Below are 19,902 nucleotides of genomic sequence, written 5' to 3' on the forward strand. Positions count from 1 at the left end.
AATAAGTGGACTTTTACCCAGCGGCACTTGTTGTTCACCTCTTGGCAGAATGATTCCTTCTAATCACTACTTTCTTTTCTTTTTTTAGGGAATTTCAGTTAAATACTTTTGCATGGTGTGTTCCTATTTTAAAAAACTACCAATACTACCTATATTTTAGTGACATTGACTTATTCTGTGTTTATCTCATAAACAGATAATTGTCAGTCCATAACAAAACTCCATTCTAACTGCAGTATAGTAAACATGACACAAGATGGGAAACTGTTTTTCTTTGTCTTTCACGCAATCCCAGATGACCATACTATTGTCGCAGTCCATTATGATTTGGACTGACAAAATACATTGTTCTGAAACATATCCAAATTTTTCTCTAAAACCTCTCTAGATAAATATTTTCTACATAATTAACACAGCTTTATGCCAGGACATTTTTTGTTTGAATCTTTATACTAGAGATCTGTCCCCACTTCTATTTGATTTATCAGGGAACTGTTAGCTGGATTATCCATCTAAGTACTACAGTACATATTTACTATTTAATTTGGTTAGCATTGTTTGGAAAACTCAGCACTTTTTTTTTCTCTGTGCATTTACATATGTAGATGACACTGTGCAAAAAAGACATTTGTCCTTTATGTGGAAAAACTAATAATATTTAACAAGTTATATTTTAGTTTGTCAATAATATTAAACAATCCCAGATAAATATGGTATTGCCCTCATGATGTTATATTTAGAGTCTAACTAGGAAAAAAGGTGTGTTTTTAATTTGTGTGGTCATGCTCAACCCTGATTGATTAAGCTTATTAAGGTTACTTGGGGGAAGAAGGGATTGCATCTGTTGCCCATCAAATATAAATAGTACTTTATCCTTTTGAAAAATAACAGATAAAATGTGTAAGATAAGGAGTGTTTGAAAGGGTTGAGGGTCCATTTTAGGCATGTATCTTTGCATATTTTATTCTAAAATCATGTATAAAAAGGCTAACAAGTAGAATAAAGATTAATGCTATTGGATATTGAGGAGCATGTGACATGCTTAAATCAAACATAGTCCTTATAATTGGGAGGATATTTGTTTTCATTTATTTTCCCTTTAAAATAATTAAGCAAAGGGAAACTCTTGTTTAAGGGCTGCTCTACACTACAAGTTTGTCGGATTTAGCAGCGTTAAATCGAATTAACTCTGCACCTGTCCACACAACGAAGCAATTTTTTTTGACATAAAGGGCTCTTAAAACTGATTTCTGTTCTCCTCCCCAACGAGGGGATTAGCACTGAAATCGACATCGCCATTTCGAATTAGGGTTAGTGCGGACGCAATTCGAAGGTATTGGTATCTGGGAGCTATCTCACAGTGCACCATTGTGACTGCTCTGGACAGCACTCTCAACTCGGATGCACTGGCCAGGTGTACAGGAAAAGCCCTGGGAACTTTTGAATCTCATTTCCTGTTTGGCCAGGCGAGCTCATCAGCACAGGTGACCATGCAGTCCCAGAATCGAAAAAGAGCTCCAGCATGGACCGCACAGGAGGTACTGGATCTGATCGCTGTATGGGGAGAGGAATTCATGCTATCAGAACTACGTTCCAAAAGACGAAATGCCAAAACATTTCAAAAAATCTCCAAGGCCATGAGGGACAGAGTCTACAGCAGGGATTCAACACAGTGCCGCGTGAAACTTAAGGAGCTCAGACAAGCATACCAGAAAACCAAAGAATCAAATGGACGATCAGGGACAGAGCCCCAGACATGCTGCTTCTACGCTGAGCTGCATGCAATTCTCGGGGGGGGGGGCCGCCACCACTACCCCACCCCTGTCCGTGGACTCCGATGATGGGGTACTCTCTGCCATGCCTGAGGATTTTGCGGAAGGGGAAGATGAGGAAGAGGACGAGCTTGAGGAGAGCACACAGCACACCGTTCTCCCCAGCAGCCAGGATCTTTTTATCACCCTGACTGAAATACTCTCCCAACCCAACCAAGCCGGAAAAGGGACCTCTGGTGAGTGTACCTTTTAAAATATAATACATGTTATAAAAGAGAGGTTTTTTTCATGATTAAGTAGCACTGAGGACTTGGGATGCATTTGTGGCCAGTACAGCTAATGGAAAAGTCAGTTAATGTATCTGGGGATGGAGCGGAAATCCTCCAGGAACATCTCCGTGAAGCTCTCCTGGAGGTACTCTAAAAGCTTTTGCAGAAGGTTTCTGGGGAGAGCAGCCTTATTCCGTCCTCCATGGTAGGACACTTTACCATGCCATGCTAGTAGCAAGTAATTTGGTATCATTGCATGGCAAAGCCTGGCAGCATATGGTCCCAGTGTTTGCTGGCATTCAAGCAACATCTGTTCTTTATCTCTCTGTGTTATCCTCAGGAGAGTGATATTGTTCATGGTAACCTGGTTGAAATAGGGGAATTTAGTTAAGGGGACATTCAGAGGTGGCCATTCCTACTGGGCTGCTTGCCTGTGGCTGAAAAGAAATCCTCCCCGCAGTTAGCCACGCTGTGGGGGAGGGGGGGTGGGATTGATGCTGAACTGTTCGTGTTTGGCTAGCAGGGATCTTCCCTGATACCAGCCACGCGGTGGGGTGAGGGGTAAAGCAATCATCCCAGAGAATTGGATGAGGGGAGGGGGTTAGTTTGGTTTCTGCTGCTGCACGTTAACAGGAAAACTGCAGCACTAAATGGCCAACTCAACATGCTTTGCTTGGTATGGGAGAGGAGGGCGCTGCTGTTATGAAGGTTGCAGAAGCCGAAAGACTATGGCTTACCATGGCCACCTGCAAGCCGAATTCTGTTGCCCGGCACTGCATGTGTGATCTCTAACACCAAAGCCACAGGCACTCAATATAAGATGCAAAATGTGACCTTGTACCAAAATCACATGTGTTATGTAATGTGAATAGTATTGTTCACTGTGAAAGAGTATAGCCATTGTTCTGTAAAATGTGTCTTTTAAAATACTTCACTCTCTCTTTTTTTCCTCCAGCAGCTGCAAATGTTTCAAGCCTCCCTCCTCCATTCCAAAGGCTATCTCAAATAAGGTGGAGGAAACAATGCACGCACGATGAAATGTTCTCTGAGCTCATGCAGTCGTCCGGCACTGACAGAGCTCAGCAGAATGTGTGGAGGGACACAATAGCAGAGTACAGGAAAGTGGCTGATGAAGGTGAGGAGAGGTGGCGGCAGGAAGATCAGAGGAGGCATGAGGCAACACTGGGGCTACTGTGGGATCAAATGGACATGCTCTGGCATCTGGTGGAGGTTCATGAACGGCAGCAGGATCACAGACTGCCACTGCAGCCCCTGTTTAATCGCCCTCCCTCCTCCCCAAGTTCCATAGCCTCCTCACCCAGATGCCCAAGAACGCGGGGGAGAGGCTCCGTGCACCCAACCACTCCACCCCAATGGACAGCTCAAGCAACAGAAGACTGTCGTTCAAGAAGTTTTAAAGTGGCCTTTTCCTTCTCTCCTATCCTCCTCCCACACCCCACCCGGGCTACCTTGTGAGTTATCTCCCTATTTTTATAATCAATTAATAAAGAATACATGTTTTTTTTAAACAATAGTGACTTTATTTCCTTTGCAAGCAAGCTGTGATCGAAGGGGGGAGGGCGGGTAGCTTACAGAGAATTTAGAGGCAACCAAGTGGGCGGGTTTTCATCAAGGAGAAACAAACAGAAGTGTCACACAGTACCCTGGCCAGTCATGAAACTGGTTTTCAAAGCTTCTCTGATGCGCAGCTCTTCCTGCTGAGCACTCCTAACCACCCTGGTGTCTGGCTGCACATATTCAGCCTCAGCCTCCCACCCCACCATAAACGTCACCCTCTTACTGTCACAGAGATTGTGGAGCACACAGCAAGCAGCAATAGCAATGGGAATATTGGTTTCGCTGAAGTCTGAGCGAGTCAGTAAACTGTGCCAGCGACCCTTTAAATGTTCAAATACACATTCTACCACCATTCTGCACTTGCTCAGCCTATAGTTGAACAGCTTCTTACTACTGTCCAGGGTGCCTGTATACGGCTTCATGAGCCAGGGCATTAAGGGGTAGGCTGGGTCCCCAAGGATAACTACAGGCATTTCAACATCCCCAACAGTTATTTTCTGGTCTGGGAAGTAAATCCCTTCCTGCAGCCATTTAAACAGACCAGAGTTCCTGAAGATGCGAGTGTCATGAACCTTTCCCAGCCATCCCATGTTGATGTCGGTGAAATGTCCCTTGTGATCCACCAGTGTTTGCAACACCATTGAAAAGTACCCTTTGCAGTTTATGTACTGGCTGCCCTGGTGGTCCAGTCCCAAGATAGGGATATGTGTTCCATCTATTGCTCCACCACAGTTAGGGAATCCCATTGCAGCAAAGCCATCTAGTGTGACCTGCACATTTCCCAGCGGGTCGCTACCTTTGATAGCAGCAGCTCAATGATTGTGTTGGATACTTGCATCACAGCAACCCCCACAGTAGATTTGCCCACTCCAAATTGATTCTCGACTGACCGGTAGGTGTCTGGCATTGCAAGCTTCCGCAGGGCTATTGCCGCTCACTTGTGAACTGTGAGGGCTGCTCTCATCTTGGTATTCATGCGCTTCAGGGCAGGGGAAAGCAAGTCACAAAGTTCCGTGAAAGTGCCCTTAACCAGTCAAAAGTTTCGGAGCCACTGGGAATCATCTGAAACCCGCAACACAGCGGGTCCCACCAGTGCGGTCCCACCAGTCTGTGCTTGTTTCCCGGGCCCAGAATTGGTGTTCCATGGCATGAGTCTGCCCCAGTAACACCATGGTCTCCAAATTGCTGGGGACCGTGGTTTTAGAGAAATCTCTGTTCATGTCCTCATCACTGCGCTGCCGTTGCCTCCTCGCCTGGTTTTTCAGGTGCTGGTTCTGCATAAACTGCACGATAATGCGCGAGGTGTTTACAATGGTCATAACTGCTGCGGTGAGCTGAATAGGCTCCATGCTTGCCGTGCTATGGCGTCTGCTCAGGCAATCCAGGGAAAAGGGCGTGAAATGGTTGTGTGCTGTTGCTTTCACGGAGGGAGGAAGGGTTGACTGACGACATTTACCCATAACCACCTGCGACAAATTTTTGGCCCCATCAGGCATTGGGAGTTCAGCGCAGAATTCCAATGGGCAGCGGGGACTGTGGGATAGCTACCCACAGTGAACCGCTCGGAATGCCGACGCTTGCCACGGTACTGTGGATGCACGCTGCCGAATAAATGTGCTGAGTGTGGACACATGCACTCGACTTTATATAATCCCAAAAATTGAATTCTGTAAAATCTGAGTATTTTCGTAGTGTAGACATGGCCTTATGGTACCTATAGACTCCAGTGAGTTAGATATTGTTCTGTGAATCAGTTGAATTATTTCAACTATCTTTTTGTTTTTGCTTGGGATTATCTGCATCTTTGCTGAATCCCTACTTTAACTCCTTCTGTGCACTACATGGCCACCACCTTTTTCATGTGAATGTGGAATAGGGTTTCCAGCCCTCCAGGATTGCCCTGGAGTTTCCAGAAATTACAGATTAACCTTTAATTAGAGATTGTCATGTGATGAAACTTCCAAGAATATCTCCAACCAAAATTGGCAACCCTAATGTGGGGAAAAAACTTGAGTTCAAAGTGCAGCATTTCTAGCTCCAGAGGCAGTGGTTGATCATACAACAATTACTTTAATTGTGGTATTAATTCAAGAGAATTTGCTAAAGGCTAGTGACTAAGGGCTAGTCTACATTGGCAATGCTAAAGCACTGCCCTGGCAGCACTTTAACATGGCTTGTGTGGTCACAGCAGAGTGCTGGGAGAGAGCTCTCACAGCGCTCTAAAAAAACCACCTCCATGAGAGGCATAGATACCAGAGCTGGGAGCACAGCTGAGTGAGTGAGAAGGTTGCAGTGCTGTAAATTGCCAGTGTAGATGAGCCCTTAATCTTTTAGAAAGAAACAGTACTGTTAAAGTCAGTTGTCTGGTATCCTACAAAATCCTTGCACAGAACTTTACAAACAAAACTATCCTGCTCAGGGAACATGCATCATGCATTCCCCTCCCTTCAGCTTTTATCTGGAGTGTGAAGGATCAGCAAAGCCACTAAAGAGATATGGACCTTTTTTAGTTTTAGTGATTAGTATTTTGTAAAACATTGTGTTGTGCTAAGTAGCAAAAGAGCACACACTGTAATATGGTAAAATGTATCACAAATGCAGTCAAAAGCAACAGTGTGCAGGATTTTCAGCTGCTAGGGGAATTAACAATTGTTTCTCAAGATTGGTTTTTCACATGGTACATACAAATTTTGGCCTAGAAGCATTAGAAAATGGTGTGTGTGTGTTAGTTAAAGATTGTACATTTTATCCCACTCTTATGTTGCTGCTGCTTAGACTGTGAGCTCTTTGCAGCAGAGGCTGTCTTCATGTATGTCTTGTAGGCACTACCTAACACGTGGGTGCTACTGAATGCTATACATTTTATTATATCTTTTGTTTGGTGGCAGTTTCCGCCAAAAAAAAAAATGGGTGCATTAATAAAGGACAACTCCTTTACACACAGGAAGGTAAAGATTTTTGAAAAACTATTAAACCAACTACACTGGGATATTGGTCCTTCTTGAAGTGACCGGAGAGTAGGAAACTTCTGATTTATATCTACTGCAAGTGTATTTAACTCAACTATCCAGATTATTTTATTTAGGAAACCAAATAAAACCTCCTTATCACTTAAATTTGTAAGATCACATTTTCCTTCTCATGTCATTGTATCTTTTTTTGTCTTGAGGGTAGAGAGGAGGCTCTCTTTTCATTTTTGATGTCTTGTGGGTAACATACTTTTTTTTTTTAAACCTCCTTCTCTTGGGTCTAGAATCTTCTAGTTGAAAATTTCAGTAATGGCTCAGGCATGTTCTCCTCTTCTATCCCAACATGTTTTGTGGCCTTGAATACGGCAGATGAGATTTATAAATATAAATAGATACATCTTATAAATAGAACATCCTATTGCTGAGAAACTGTTATATACTTTGTCTTTCAGATTAAAGGTATCTGACTTTTGAAGTTAATAAAATATTTGAAAGGGAGGGAGGGAGGGAGAAGCTTGCAGGTGGAGTAATGAAGGAATCTGTGCTTATAGCCACCCGAAAAAGCTTGATCCTTGTGACCTGTATAAAATTGTTTAACCATTAACAGGTTTGGTACTGTAATCTTATAACAAGAAATTACATTTTTCCATAACTGGTTAATACATGCTTAACAAATTACTGAAATTTATATTCTGTATAAATTTATGTTCTGATGGGGTTCAACAATTTTCTGATCTCCAGTGAACTCAGTCAGTTAGGTACGCTTAATGAAAAAAGGTCTCTTAACAGTAGTCCTTATACAATTTGTCCATTTTCTTGTCTTTATTTGTCACTCTTAGATATAAGAACTTGTTGGATGAGCACTATAGGGAATACAGCATTACTGTCTGATGACAGCTGCTACTCTTTTAACAATGTTTTTGCCATGTATGAGAAGGTAGCCTAGGTTCAACATCTCCAGCCATCGCTTCCTTTATAAATGTGAAATATTAGTTTAAAATCCTCAAAAGTATTCATATAAAGCCACTCAATCCTTTGGTATCAGGATTTAAACCTGAAATTTCCTTGAATGTGAAAAAGCATTAATTGCTTAGCGGCAGGAATTCTGTCAGGCTAAATTTCATTTGCTGTTCTGTGCTAGTTGGGAATTGCTTTATATTTATGGGTGCTGTATCTGTTTATGGATTTAGCTGGAGAAGCACCTACTTGCTAGGGTAGAAAGAGTTAATGAGCCAACATTTAATCTTGGGAAACCTGGCCTGGAAACTTGGCTAACTAGGTCACAAGTAGGTCATTTCCTTGACCCACTTGCCAGTGTGACTTCCTTGGGGCTGTAATGGGTCATCTAGCTGTATGAGAAAACAATCCTTTCTCTCCATCCTTTTTGTAAATGAGAACAGAACGTTAAGATTCAGAAACTGAAATTATTGAGCTGTAATTTGTCTACAAAATTTAATTTAGATAAGGTTTTTGAGTATAACTTCTATTGCTATTGTAAATTAATTATAGAGTCTGAGTTTATGCTTAGTTTACTGTTCTGTGTCCTCCCTAGGTTTTTGTTAGTCAAGAGAGCCTTGCTAGCTAGATTGAAGTTGTATTAACATCCAGGCAAGCAGTGTTCAAATAAAACTCTGGGTCGAAACACTGAAATTCTTATGTACAAACCAACTATAGCGCCTGCCGTACAGCAGTGGAAAGACTAAAATGGCACATTATGTATGTTGGGGCTGATGTGGAGGGATGTTGAGTGTTTAGTAAGACTTTGTGTTTGTACACAAAGTCTTACTAAACACTCAACATTAAACCACTACAATGGCAGCTGTACTGCAGAGGTTCAGTGTCAACACTAAATACAGCAACGGGAGGAGTTCTGTTGCTGTAGTTAATCTACCTCCCTGAGAGGCAGTAGCTAGCTTGACAGAAGAATTCTTCCATCAACCTAGGGCTATCTACATCAGGACTTGGGTCGGCTTAACTAAGGGCATGTCTGCACTTACCAGTAGATCAGCACTGCTGCAATTGATGTAGTGAGTGTTGATTTGGTGAAGACGTGCTAAATAGATGGGAGAGCACTCTCCCATTGATTTGTGTAATCCACCTTCCCTAGAAATGTAAGGGAAGTTGACAGGGGATGCTCGCCTGTTGACACAGCACAGTGTAGCCACTGCGGTAAGTGGATCTAACTGCATTGACTTCAGTTACATTATTCACATAACTGAAGTTGTATAAGTTAGATTGATTTACTATGGTAGTGTAGACCGGCCCTGTGTAACTAAGTGGTGTGGATTTTTCATATACATGAGTGACATTGCTGGGTTGACTTAACTTTTTAGTGTAGACATGGCTTTCGTAATATATGTAGGTGTGTCAAACATGTAATACTTAGTTTGCTGTTGCTGGAAGTAAGGATATAAGTAAGCAGTAATTGAGCATATATTGGTTTGGAGGGGGTATTGACAATTTTCCCGTAACATTTAACTTTTAGACTAAAAGTCTATGAAAGAAATGGATACTCAAAATCATAGCAAATTATGGGTAAATTTAATGTTTACTAATGTTTTCTTTGTCCTTCCTACAGATTTTTGAAGATCTGGTGCTGATAATAGAACACTGAACACTTGCAAGCTCTCCAAACATAGAAATGTCTGGATCATATGATGATTCTGTTGGAGTAGAGGTTTCTAGTGATAGCTTCTGGGAGGTAACCTGAACACTCTTATTATAAGATACCGTGTTTCCTTTTAATTCTCACCTCTTCCATAGAATACTATGATTTCTATGCACATATGGAGTTACAGGCAACTAAAGATAAATAAAATGTGTGATTATTTTGAAGTTTAGAAGTAGCCTTTGGGATAGCAGTGACCTTTCATTTTTGGCTCAGTTCTGTCAAGTTAAAAGTTTATAAACTGAAAATGCTGACACACAAGATCACAAATGCCATCCATTTTAATAGGATATGGGATTCAGTGTACATTTTTATAATTTTTCTGCCCTGTTAGGAAGTCTGTGTAAAATACTTTCTTCTGTAGCTAGAGATTGACAAAACCTAAGGAGTATACTTAAAAGCTAATGTAACTAGGTCTTTAGCAGTAAAAATAATTGTATTAAAAAGATTTACTGAATATATTGATCTTCATAAAATAGAAATTTTAATGTTATCAAATTTTAAAATTAAGAGTAAGAAACAATATGTTAGAATGAGATCTTTGGAATAATGTTGAAGTAAGCTCAATGTTCTAGGGTGCAAGTACTTATTTTGTGACTGGTACTTGTGGGTCTGATCTATGGCAAAGCAGAGACAAATGGGTGAGGGAAGATGTTCAAATATTTCCATAATAACTGGGGTCTTGCACTATCAGATTAATTGGTTTGTTTTGGCCTGATCTCCCATCAGGCAGCTGATGATTTAGATGCTTGATTTACAAGTAGGCTTGGCAAAATTAGATTTTTGTCTTTTTATAATCTTAATGTATAATATCAATGTTGATTTTTAAGCGTTTCTTATTTTTATTGATTTAAATTTTCACTGTTGTACAAAATTATGGGTTTTAAGCATTTTCCCCCATTTTGATCGATTTAAATGTTCATAGTTGCAGGAAATTATGGGGGGGCCAGACAGTAAGTTAATGACAATAGACATTGAGATTAAAAAATTAAAGCTTTGTAACTGTTTAACACACAAATTAGTAACATCACATGTCAAAAATATACAAAGTAAATATCCTTAACTCAAACTCTAAAGAAGTTCTCAAAGAGCATTTTTCTTTGTCTGTAAATTTCTGTTATTTTTGATGGATATATTTTTTTCATCAGTTTGTGTGTGTACAGTGATGTTTACTAACACTTACTGATCAAAAAATCTAATCCTTCTAAGCCTATATACAAGCAAGAGTTATTACATTTTGATTCTGGTTTCTCATTAATCTTGGATAAGATATCAAGGAAATGCTTAGTTTGACCAGTTAAGGTTTCTATTGGACAACAATCAAACCAGCTGCTGTATAGTTTCTTGGAAGACTTCTGTGGTTGAAATGCCTCACTCACTCTTGGAGAGATTCTGGATACCACAGCATAAAATCTTGAATGGGCTTTTTGTCTATTTTAGGAAGTTCTAGTCCAGTATTTTCTTCTCAAGGAATATCTGCTTTGCAATAAAAATTTGCTACTTCAGTACAATGGATCTACTCTTATTTACAGCTCCTTTTGAGGCAGAAACCAGACTTGTCAGTCAAAGTAGGCTGGGACTGGCCACTGCCCTGAAGACCTGACCAGACAGCACAAACTGCCTCCGACAATTGTAGGAAGGCAGTACCAGACCTGCTCAGAGCAACAAGAAAATTGTTCAAGAGTATTTTCCTGTCCGCCAGCAGTTTATTAGGGTCATATAAAAAACCCCAAGTCTTTTTGTGGTGCTTCATTTGTCCAGACCTTTCTTTAGTGGACACTCGAGCAGAGTCAACAAGTGAGCAAAAAACCTCCCTCTTGAATTTTTCTTCTGAGCTTCCAATCACTCATCTCTGCCCTCATCACCAAACTGTCTCTTCTTTCGGTGAATGAGTTTTCTTGAAGACAGGCTCAACTCCTAAGTTTTCCACCATTTCTTTGGCAGCAGTCATGGCATCTTCAAATCCATTGTCTCTGTAGGCCACAGTGAAATCCAGGCAGCTTCTCATCAGAGTAGTAGTGGTCATGATGTCCATCAAATGTGTTTGTATTGCCTTGCTTACGGTGTTTACTTAGAACAGGATATCATGCCAAACCGCAACTGAGACTAGAAATTTGAAGTCAGGGATCTGGTTTGCCAGGCAATGAGCCTGGCGTCAGATTCCGGCCTCGACCTTACTTGGTTGCGCCAGGTCCATCAGGGCATCGTAAACCTCAGTCACTTGGTACCTCACTGCCCTTTCCCTGTCAGTACGATTCTCCAGCGAGTGTCACTTAGCAGCTTCACAGTCAGATTTATAACATTGCCGGTAAGAATCTTCTACCTGATAGTTGATGCTGAAAACAGGACGTATATCCTTTGCAGTACTCTGAAGAGAGAAACTCAATCTAAAAAAAGATGCTGCTGCCTCTGACACAACCAGGTTCAGGGAATGGCGGTCGCAAGGCACAAAGAAAGCTCTCGGATTCAGTGCAAGGGTCCTTGCCTGGACACTACTGTTTCTTCCTTTCATGTTCACACTGTTGTCATAGCCTTGGCCACAGCAGTCGTAACACTTTTTTTTATTTTATTCTCGTTCAAAACTTTACTGGAAAAGGCCTAACAGAACTGTGCATGAGAGTCATCCATAGACCAGAAAGAGAGAAAATGTTTCTTTACTTGGATACCGACAAATTTTACTGTAAATGACATCTTTTCACTGTGACTTTACGTACGGCACTCCTGACATTATACAGTGTATTACTTTGCTTTGCCAAGCCACAGCAATACGTTGTCAAGTGCCTTCCTTGCCATAAGGTCAGTAAATTTATTTTGAATTGTTTTGCTTCAGGAATGGTCCATAGCTTCTTTACAAACTACACAGTGTAGGTGGCGCCAGAACAGCCAGCAGCATGAATGCAGCCTGCTGCTGGCTATTCTGGTGCCACAGCGGCCTCTGGTGGGTAAAAGGCAGAACTGCAGCACTTGGGCACAGTGTATTTTCTGCAGGGAAAAAAATTGTGCATTCTCAGTGGCGCAGAATTGCCCAAGGAGTAATTTGAAGTTCATCATTGCACCCTGCCTGCAGAGCCAGGTTAGGACAGAGAGTGGGGCACACAGGGCTGCTGAGGGGGGGAGGAGGTGTCACAGTCTGGGGTTCAGAATGGCTAGCGGGGGGATGACTGGGACGTGGGCTCAGGATCTAGTGGGGTGACATCATTGAGCTGGGGCTGAACGGGAGTGGGGGCTGAAGGGCCACATAGGAATGGGGGGAGGAGGCAGGAGAGAGACATGCGTGGTGTAGGGACACACGGGGACAGCGGCAGATGTTCCTGACTGAATAGGAGAGGCTTGGGGTCAGCCAGGGTCTGAATGGGGGAGGATCCCCAATTCCCTAACAATCCCTCCCGCCACCCTCCCCCCAAAAAACCCATTCCGTACTTCTCCCACCCACATCCACCGACCCTCCAGGTTCACTCCAGGCTTCTTCCCTCTTCCTCAGCTTCTCCATTACCCCTAACTCCCCCAAGCCTTTTGCCTTGCTTCTGACAGGTACAGGAATAATGTTTCTGTGTTGTAGTTTAAATTAATTACTCAAAATTCTGTATTAATACTCTTAGTAAGGAATCTATTTGTCCAAAAGAAATTACCAAAATCTTTTTTGGTCTGTATTGTTACAGGCATATTTGCTTACAGGTATTTTGAAATAAATTACCAAAATAATTGAAACTGATGTGATTATATTGTGTTATTTTGACAAATATATGCAGAATTTTTAATTTTTTGGCACAGAATGCCCACAGGAGTAATATTTGAAAAAAGTGATAGTGTGCAGTGTCACATAACAATGGTAAAGAATCAGTCATTTTCTCTTAACACGGAGAAAGGAACTTTATTAGAATAAAGAAATCCGTATCCCTAAAGCTGTGCTCTCTCTTGCTCTGTAGATCTTCTGCTTAGATTCTTCCCCAATACCTCCTTGCCTTGCAACTTGCTATAGATTTAAGAGAACCTAATCTATTTTACCATTATTCATTTATGCACAATCTACTTGCAGCACCTGCTTTTTATTTTAAACTATGTTTCAGTGTATATTCTAGCTTCTGATAAGTTCAAGCAAGACTATAGCTAATCAGTGAATAATTAAGCCATATAGCAATCAGTGCCACCATTTTGGTATTATGTGCCATCGGGATTCAAAGCTTTTGCTTTTCAGCATTTGGAGGCAATATGTTTCTGTGGAAAAGCTTGATTAAAAGAGTAATGCAAGAATTCTTCATTGAGATCTCAGGAGCGAATGAGAATTTAGCAAGGCTCCTGCTGTGAATAGAATATGAATCAAAACTATCTGATATATTTAATTGTGCAAATCCTCTTAGATGTTTTTTCTCTAGAGGAACTGAACATAACATAGGAACAGCCATACTGGGTCAGACCAGTGGTCCATGTAACCCAGTAGCTTGTCTTCTGACAGTGGCCAGGGCCAGATATTTCAGAGGGAATTAACTGAACAGGGCAATTTTGAGTGATCTATCCCATGTTGTCCAATCCCAGATTCTGGCAGTTGGAGGTGTAGGGATACCTGAAGCTTGGGATTGCATACCTGACCAACTTGTCTAATAGCCATTGATGGACTTATCCTCTCTGAACTTGCCTAATACTTTTTTTGAACTCAGTTATACTTTCAGGCTCTACAACATCACCTGGCAATGAATTCCACTGGTGGACTGTGTGCCTGCTACCTATTAATTTCATTGGGTGACCCCTGGTTTTTGCAGAGAGAGGTTTTATAACACTTCCCTGTTTATTTTCTTTCTACCATTCATGATTTTGTAGACCTCTGTCCTATCACCTTTAGTTGTCTTTTCTAAACTGAAAAGTCCCCGTAATTTTAATCTCTCCTCATATGGAAGCTGTTCCATACCCATAATCATTTTTGTTGCCTTTCGCTGTAGCTTTTCTAATTCTAATATATCTTTTTTGAGATGGGGCGACCAGAACTGCACATAGTATTCAAGATGTGGGTGTACCATGGATTTATATAGCAGCATTATGATATTTACTGTTTTACTATCCATCCCTTTCCCAAGGATTCCCAACGTTAGTGTTTTTTAATGCCATTGCACATTGAGTGGATGGTTTCAGAGAATTATCTGGAATGACTCCAAGACTTTTCATGAGTGATACCAGCTAATTTAGATCCCATCATTTTGTATGTATAGTTGGTATTATGTTTTTCAATATTCATTACTTTGCATTTATCAACATGGAATTTCATCTGTCATTTTGTTGCCCAATCACCCAGTTTTGAGAGATCCCTTTGTAACTCTTTAGTCTGCTTTAGACTTACCTATCTTGAGTAATTTTGTATTGTCTGTAAATGTTGCCATCTCACTGTGTACCCCCTTTTCCAGATCATTTATGAATATTTTGAACAGCACAGGTCCCAATACAGATCCTTGCAGGACCCCCATGATTTAACTCTCTCCATTTGGAAAACTGATCACTTATTCCTACCCTTTGTTTCTGTTTTTTTAATCAGGTATTGACCCATGAGAAGAGCTTCCTTCCTATCCCACGTTTGCTTACTTTGCTTAGGAGCCTTTGGTGATGGACATTATCAAAGGTTTTCAGAAAATCCAAGTATGCTATATCTACTGGATCACCCTTGTCTACGTGTTTGACGCAATCAAAGAATTTTAAAAATTTAGGTTGGTGAGGCATAGTTTCCCTTTGCAAAAGCCATGTTGACTCTTCCCCAACAAATCATGTTCATCTATGTGTCTGATAATTGTGGTTTTTACTATACTTTCAACCAATTTGCCTGGTACTGAAGTTAGGCTTACCAGCCTTTAATTGCCAGAATCGTCTCTGGAGCCTTTTAAAAAAATCAGTGTTACATTAGTGATCCATCAGTCATCTGGCACAGAGGCTCATTTACGTGATGATAGGTTACATACCACTCTTAATAGTTCTGAAATATCATATTTGAATTCCTTCCAAACTCTCCATCTGGTTCTGGTGACTTGCTATTGTTTAATTTACCAGTTTGTTCGACAACCTCCTCTGTTGGCACCTCAGTTTGGGATAGTTCTTGAGATTTGTCACCTGAAAAGAATGGTTTTGGTGTAGGGCTCTCCCCAACATCCTCTACAGTGAAGACTGAAACAAAGGGTTCATTTAGTGTCTCCAAAACGGCCATGTCTTCCTGGAGTGATCCTTTAGCAGTATAGGTCCCACTGACTGTCAGGTTTTCTGACAAATTTCTGACTAGTCTGGCTTCCTGACTAATTTACTGTTAGTTTTTTGTGTCTTTAGCTGTTGGCTCTTCAAATTCTTTCTTGGCCTTCCTAATTATACTTTTACCCTTGACTTGCCTGAGTTTATGATCCTTTCTGTTTTTCTTACTAGGATTTGACTTCCAGTTTTTAAAGGATGCCTTTTCACATCAAACGGCTTTTTATTCTGTTATTTAGCCATGATAGCATTTTTTTTGGCTTTCCTACTGTTCTTTAATTTGGGGTATCCATGTAGTTTGAGCCTCTATTATGGTGTTTTTAAATAGTCTCCATGCAGTTTGCAGGCATTTCACCCTTATGACTGTTCCTTTTAATTTCCATTTAACTGACTTACTCATTTTTGTAAAGTTCCCCTTTTTGAAGTTAAATGCTATTGTGGTGGGTTTCTTTGGCATTTTTCCCTACAAATATGTTAAATTTAATTGCATTATAGTCACTATTACTGAGTGATTCAGCTATAGTTAGTTACCTCTTGCACCAGATCCTGTGACCCACTTAGGACTAAATCAAGACCTGGGTCTCTGCTTGTGGGTTCCAGGACAAGCTGCTCCATTGATGATGTCTAGAAATTTTATCTCTGCGTACCTTCTGAGGTGGGTACTATTACCCATCAATATGAAGATAGTTGAAATGCTCCATAATTATTGTGATTTCTGCCTTTGTAGCCTCTCTACCACCTTGAGCATTTTACAATCACTGTCACCATCCTGGTCAAGTGGTTGGTAGTATAGTCCTTACTGCTATATTCTTATTGTTCAAGCATAGAATCTCTATCTGTAGAGATTCCATGGTACAGTTTTTGATTCATTTAAGATTTTTATTTTTTGACACTCTGCTTTCTTTCACATACAGTGCCACTCCCCTACTAGTGCAATCTACTGTAATTCCAATATCGTAGAACCTCAGAGTTACAAACACCTCAGGAATGGAGGTTGTTTATAACTTTGAAATGTTCATCACTCTGAACAAAATGTTATAGTTCTTTCAAAAGTTTACAACTGTACATTGATTTTCTACAGCTTTGAAACTTTACAGAAGAAAAATGCTGCTTTCCCTTATCTTTTTTTAGTAGTTTATGTTTAACATTGTACTGTACTGTATTTGTTTTGTTTCTTTCTTTCTTTCTTTCTGCTGCTGCCTGATTGTACACTTCCGATTCCAAATGAGCTGTGTGGTCAGCTGGTTAGTTTGTAACTCTGAAGGTCTACTGTATATTTTGTACTGTGGTGTTATTATGTCCCATTGATTCTTCTCATTCCACCCAGTTTCCTTGTTGCCTTTTATATCCATATCCTCATTTAATGCCAGACACTCTAGTTCACCCGTCTTAGTATTTAGACTTATAGCATTTGTGTATAAGGACTTGTACATTTTGTCAATCAGTTGCTTGCTTGCATGTGTTATATTTAAATGGGGCTCTTTTTCATTTGACTGTTTCTCTTCAGTTCCTACCTGTACTTTATCAACTTCTATCCTCTCCTCTTTACTAGGATATAGAGAATCCCTGTTAATAGATCCTCCCTTAAGAGATGTCTCTGTTCAAACCCTGTGCTCCTCTGCACCTGTCAGCTTTCCTCCATCCCTTTGTTTAAAAATCCTCTACACATTTTTTTAATTTTACATGCCAACAGTCTGGCTCCATTTTGCTTTAGGTGAAGCCCATCCTTCCTGCAGAGGCTTCTCCTTTCCCAAAAGGTTCTCCAGTTCCTAATGAACCAAACCCTTTCTTCCTTTCACCATCATCTCATCCACTCATTGAGACCATGCAGTTTTGCCTGTCTAACTGGCCTGGCATGTGAAACTGGAAGCATTTCAGAAAATGCTACCATGGAGGTCCTGGGCTTTAATTACATACCTAACAGCCTAAATTTGGTCTCCGGGACCCTTCTGATACCTTTCCCTATTCTCTATTGAAATGATATACAGAAACTAATACAGATTAAGTAAAACTTAATTTCAGCCATTTGGATACTTACTTCTCCTGGAGTAGATTAATATTTCTGGAACAAAACGGTTTCTGTGTAGTTGAATTTTAAAACTAAAAGCTGCTCCTTATTTAATATTTTCTGAACTAGTTATTGTAACTGATCTTGGTAGCCTCATGGTCTAGTTATATTTGTGGCTGCATTAAATGAGCAAATAATTACAGTGACCAATACTGCTCTTTTTATCTGCATTTGGTCAGGCGGTTGCAACCTCTTTGGGATGCAGGTCTTCCTGCTGTGGTTTGTGCCTTTGTCATCTCTACAGTGCATTGCGTTCTGCATGGGCTAGATTTTACATCCATTTGGAGGCTGAGGCTAGCATGGAATATGGCAGCCTCTTTAAGGGGATTATGTGGTCTGTGATCTACACTGACTGCTTATTAGCTTCTAGATGTAGTTTGATCGGGAGGTTTGGGAAGTTGCAAAGCTACCTATTCTTCTTCCCTCCTACCACAATTGAGATAAGTGTAGGCGGTTGAGCTGGAACTCCCTTGACATAGCAGAGAGGCATCTTCTGGTAGTGCATTATTCTTAAAATCATTCCCTTGTGGTCCAAAATAGCCTGAATGTATTTACCTTGAGAGCATGCTACGAAGCACATTTTTTCCTTGAGCAGGCATTTAGGAAAGACTGAGGGAGCTGGGTGTGAAGATCTCTTGGGAACTTGGGTTTTTTAATAAATATGCTTAGGCTCACTGGGTGTGTCTGTCTGTGTGGGGGGTGTACTACTTGTTGTGCATTTTATAATTTTTATATTTAGTTTTTAACTGATGGTTAAAGGGTGCCCATAACCTAGGACTAATGTTCTCATAGGCTTAATAAATAATCATAGACTCTTATGGTGCCTCCTTTGGCAGGAAGTTGTTGCATGTGGTATTGCCTCTGTAAATTTGAACACTTTCTTGTATACCTTTCAAATTGTTTTCTGGCTGCAAAATTTTTGTTCATGTTTTACTGTCATTTTTACTCCTGTTACGTTGCTACTGGAGGTCATGGATGCAAAGGTGAACACTGGCAAAATTAAGGTAAAGCAGTCTCCTTTGTGTGCAATAGTAGGAGTAGCTGAGTCCTTTATTTTGCAGCTTTTTTGCCCTAAAAGGGTGAGGGCTGGTGCCAGGAGGCACCTGGAGAGAGCATGTGGTCCAGAGGGCGAGTGCAGCGCTAATGGGATTTCCTGGTTTTCTGGGGTGAGGGCTGGAACAAAGTTGTGTGTTAAGTAGTCAAAACGTGAGCTTCTTTGGCCCCTGGAAGGAAGTAGTCTGTATCGGACTGCTAGGTTCCTGGAGAGAGGCAGAGGTTCGAAATAGTTGCTGCTTGAGACAAAGCACTGGTTTCTAGCCTCTTTTGCGGGAATCCCAGATATCTACGTGCGCTTTGTTCCTACTGCTGTTTAGGGGAACTGCACTGTTGTATATTTTGCAAATAAACAAATGACACTAAGAAAATACCTGACTCTAGTTTCTGAGATGTTTGCATCAAATGGGAAGCTGATACACAGGGCCCCAAATTTCTGCTGTTGCTTGGCAAAAGGGCAACACTACTATGAAAATCTGAGACTCTGAATATGCAGGGGAATAGGCAAATCTGCTTTTTCCTCAATCAGAAACAACTTCTTTCTATTAGCAGGTGCACTGACCTACCCATTAAAACTGAGAGTTTTCAGTCTTGGGAAACCTATAAATACCTTGTGCTTTGCAGACGTGCTGTTGTCTTACCTATATAGTTGTTTTATAAAGTTGTATGGAGATTGAAGATTCCCTGCAAGCATCAGTGAGCCTGAATAAGAGGAAATGTCTAAGGGGAAAAACATATGTTTTCGTATTAATTACAAAATTTTAAAAGTGAATTAATTTACTAAATTTTGTACTCATGATTAAGACCAGCGATTTAAATAATCATGATTGAAATCAATCCACCCTGACATAAATAATAGTCAGGTCTGCCAGAGCATAAAACCATGCTTCTTAAAAAGGACTGGCATTTGATGGCTGTCAAAATAGAAGCAGCACAGTTCAGAATTCTGCACATCTCTACACCCATGTTAAACAACTTCTGTGGAAATAAATATTTTGCTATTTGTGAGAGGAAGGTAGTTCAAGTCTCATTCATTGACAACTCTATTGGTGTTTTGGACTTCTGATTTTCAGCAGTCTTAAGTATTTTTTAAGAGAACCCCAACATAGTTTTATTTAAAAAATAGGTGAGAAATTGCACTAAATGATGACCCACAGACACAAGAAATTAGATATTTATTTTTTTTGTCTGAAAGTTAGCAGCCTTTTGCAATGTGTAAAAGCATCTCAGGATTTATTTTTATGAACCGTGGGAAGCATCCAGTGAAAAATTGCCTTTTTAGGCAAAATAGTTGTCTCAAATATCAAGC

At 40.6% G+C, this 19,902-nt stretch overlaps 1 protein-coding gene across 4 annotated transcripts in view; it reads left to right on the plus strand.

Moving 5' to 3' along the window:
• Positions 1-19,902, plus strand: part of PACSIN2 (protein kinase C and casein kinase substrate in neurons 2) — a 120,629-nt gene that overhangs the window by 61,218 nt on the left and 39,509 nt on the right. For all 4 annotated transcript variants that reach the window (XM_077825944.1, XM_077825926.1, XM_077825916.1 and 1 more), the window contains one exon: positions 9,167-9,289. In XM_077825944.1, the coding sequence (XP_077682070.1) occupies positions 9,230-9,289 (60 nt within the window). In that variant the 5' untranslated portion in view covers positions 9,167-9,229. The remainder of the gene's footprint in view (positions 1-9,166; positions 9,290-19,902) is intronic.

Source organism: Eretmochelys imbricata, chromosome 1, assembly GCF_965152235.1.
Source record: "Eretmochelys imbricata isolate rEreImb1 chromosome 1, rEreImb1.hap1, whole genome shotgun sequence".
Taxonomy (NCBI): Eukaryota; Metazoa; Chordata; order Testudines; family Cheloniidae; genus Eretmochelys; species Eretmochelys imbricata.